A 3,670-nucleotide genomic window follows, 5' to 3' on the forward strand; every position below is an offset into this window, starting at 1 on the left:
TTCCTGCTGTGGATTCTGTTGAAAGTCCAAAAATTTCAAGGGAACTTTTCCAGTCCCTCAAGTGAAGAAGGATTCAGAATATATTAGAATTAAATAAAACATAATGCATGCATGATCTAATTCATCACAATTTGAATTACTGGGATATTAAAAAAAAAAACTTCCCTCCATAAATTATCTTTCATTATCACAGTAATGCCAGAGTTTCAGGAAAAGCAGAGAATCTGCTTTCATGGAAAACAAAAAATGGAAAACTATTACCATAACAACAAACAACAACTCAAATATTCTGGAAATTACAGAAGATGGGGGTTTTTAGCTTCCCAGCCTTAAGAACTCAAATTTCTTACGTGAAGCCAAATGACATGAAAGAGCATTTCTGGTACTTTTGTACAACTGTAACAATCTTTAACAACAGCACTTTCTACCAGTTGAAGAAAATGTACTTGATTTGAGCCACTTCTTAATTTGACCACTCCTCACTGCTCTGGGGTGGGAAGGATAATGCATTCAGCTGAATTTCCAATAAATACATGCTGACCTTTTTAAATTCATACCACCGAAAGTCCATTTTAAACAAATGGCTAACTTGGACTCTTGTGAAATATATCCATACCTTACTATAGGAACCAACTGAAAGCCAAATTCTCACTCATTTTAGGAAGGGAAGCAGAGGTGAGTAGTGCTCTCTGTAAAGCATCACTTATATTGTGCGTAAAATTGTTTTAATTTCCTATTTTCTAGAGCATCATCTGAAGACTGAGAAAGGAACATTAGTAATAACCACCTTAGTGGCCCATCGAGAAGTCAAACAGGATCCATGAGAGCTCAGTGCCTAATGCCTTAAATTTTGGTGGAATTTGGGTGGTCCCGGTTTTGCATTCCTTTTAAAATCCGTCTGCAAAACCTCAGTGGGACCCCAGCAGAATTAAGAAATCCCAAAAATACTCAGACTGGAAAAGAGATAACCCTGCGGTGATGTAGTGCACAGCCAACAAGGCTGGTAAAACATGATCTGGACTGAAGCAGCACAGGTCTGAGCGTACAGTGAGCCTGAAATAAAACCTTCTGCTTTGGAAGCAGTGCATGAGCCTCTGCGCCGCTACCTGAGGCACATGGCATCACACTACAGGGACAATCAGGTCTACAGCCTTGAGCAGCTGGAAAGCCTCTTTGCCTTTGGAAGTCTTCAGACTTCCAGGAAGATTTTTTCCACAGGCTGGAAAAATGAAGGAAAACCAAGGAGCCCTAGGAGGCGAGGACACTGCTGTTCTGGTATCACTTCATAAGCGTGTGGCCTGCCCCTCTTTGACAGAGCACAATCCTCTTGATGCAACAAATATTGACAAACGTTTGAAGAGGCATGTGGTGGGGAAAGGGTTGTTTTCACTGGGAGGTAGCCAAGCTGATACTTCCCATATGGTGATATCATTCCTAGTGCTTCCATATGGTGAAGACATTTCCTGCACAACCTTCTCAAAACAAACGGAGAGGAGCTAACTGTGGGGTAAGGGAAGCTCACAGGACATCACTCAAACCCAGGTCCTTGATATGATCTCCCCCCAAAAGACACCTATCCAGCATTCCCCCTTCCCTACAACAAGCTGGTTATATGCACCGCAGGACTTCAGGGAACACACAGAAATCTGCCTTCCGCACCAGGCTCTACCTATAAAGCACATTTGCCACTAACTACTTCCTCAACACTTTGTACTTACAAGGCAGTTAAAAAAACCAAAGGACCAAAAAGAGAGACTAAGCACTTGTGAGTTACTGCTGACATTGCCCTCCTGCGCTATGATACAATACGGAATTTTACGGATCCTCCTATTTTGCTCTTAGGTTTTCTCTTCAGCATCTTTCCATGGACTCTCATGTCAAGCCCAAAGGAGAACGTAGCATTTTCACATGACTCAGAGCTGCAAAGATCCTAGCTGTTCTAAAAGGAGGGCTTGCAGCAGCACAGCACACACATCCTCCTATAAAAGATGGGGATGCAAGAACTGATTCTTAGGAGGTTTCCTCTGCTGCGACCCTGTAGATCAAAAGGTTTAAAGAGAATCTTACTTTAATATCTGGAAATTGGCCAAGGTACGTATCCATGGTCAGAAGTGCCTGATCCACCAGCTTCTGATGGAAATCCGTCCAGAGGAGGTCATTGTTCTGAAAAACAAAAGTAAGAAGCTAACTCTTAAGAATACAGAGCTCTGCCTTTCTGTTTTTCCTCTATGAGTGCTACAGTCAACAATTTAAGTCCCCCAGAGCTCTTAAAAAATAGTCACTTCTTTGGAAAAACTAAGGAGCAACTAAGTTAGTCGAAAACAGAGGTCACACCAGAAACAGAAATGGAGAAGAAAGCTTGATGCTGCTAATTCAGGTGACCTCTACAAGGACACAGAGCCCTTTGTGAACCTTCCTTTGAGGGACTATTTTTTCCACTGCAGTGCTAGTCCAAGTCTATACAACAGAAGGAAGATGAAGGTTAGGCTGACTTTACTACCTTCTCCCAGCAGCAGTGAAAATGGGACACCTGACACCACTAGGCATTTTCTGCTCTTCATTACAACAGATTTCTGGAGGATAATGAACAATAAAACAGCAGAAAGCTATTCTAGCAGTCTTCAGCCCTCACACTACCTGCCTTTACTGCCCAATGGAGGTCACATCCAAGGCTAGTACCCTAATTTGCACACACTTTATTACTGGTCTTACTTTAGGCTCAGTAACTTCCTGTCAACACCTTGGATTAGGTAGAATTTGCCCCTCTCCCTTGTTTTTTCCAATTAAACAAAGGGTTTGGGCTAAAACATTCAGGAAAAATGCCTATTTTATGTCTGAATTTAAGGGGCGGGGGGCAGTGGGAACAGCACTTTTCTCCTGCCTGTCTTTTCCTGAAAGATAGAAACAAAGGCATTAAAAGGGGAGGTGGAAGGCTGGAAATATTCCTGCAGATTCCCAGAGCAGCTACAGTTAGTTCTCAGAACTCATGCTCCCTTTGACCTCTCTGACTAAAATTGTCTCTGAGGCACTGCAGAAGCTCAGGAAAAGCAGAAAGTCCAGAGAAGACGAAGTCAAACTAGCTGAATTACAACTCCAGTATTTACTGTAATAGCACTTCCTAATGGAAAGCTTCCATGTTAATGCAAGAACTGAGCTGAAAACATTCAGGTTTTGTTTGATTTATCCACGTCGAAGCCAGTATTTCCAGGGCAAGATGCAGATGTTTTTTCAGGTGAGATTTTCTGCAGGGGAAGGATTTTCAGCTCTCCTCTCTATTCCTTCCCCACTGCTCCAATGCCACAGACACGCGCAGATAAGCCCAGTCCTGCAGCCTCATGGCAGATGGGATCCACAGCGCCAAACTGCTGCAGCTGCACTTCAGCAAAACAGCCGAGCAAGAGAGCAGAGGGCCCCTGCCTCCAGCTGGCCCCACCACACACACATGCCATGGAGGATCCAAGCTGTCAAACGGCAGGTGCCACAGGAAACACCTGGACAAGTTGGACAGGCATCACCTCTCCAAGGGATGAGAAGAACAACACGTTGGGCTGACACATGGCTCAGCCAAACAAGGTGGCAACTAAAACATGGCAGCTGATGGTACTGCTGTGAGGTTGTTGCAGCTACACAATGGCTACTCTGGGCATCTTTGGCCATACATTTAGCTTCC

The 3,670-nt window shown here is 43.7% G+C and overlaps 1 protein-coding gene across 1 annotated transcript in view; it reads right to left on the minus strand.

Moving 5' to 3' along the window:
- The window catches only part of BIN1 (bridging integrator 1), a gene marked incomplete at its 5' end in the record, with an annotated part of 53,791 nt that overhangs the window by 41,830 nt on the left and 8,291 nt on the right, over positions 1–3,670 (minus strand). The window contains one exon of the mRNA XM_010132868.1: positions 2,068–2,163. Within this exon, the coding sequence (XP_010131170.1) occupies positions 2,068–2,163 (96 nt within the window). The remainder of the gene's footprint in view (positions 1–2,067; positions 2,164–3,670) is intronic.

This window comes from Buceros rhinoceros, unplaced genomic scaffold, assembly GCF_000710305.1.
Source record: "Buceros rhinoceros silvestris isolate BGI_N320 unplaced genomic scaffold, ASM71030v1 scaffold10353, whole genome shotgun sequence".
In the NCBI taxonomy this organism is placed as follows: domain Eukaryota; kingdom Metazoa; phylum Chordata; class Aves; order Bucerotiformes; family Bucerotidae; genus Buceros; species Buceros rhinoceros.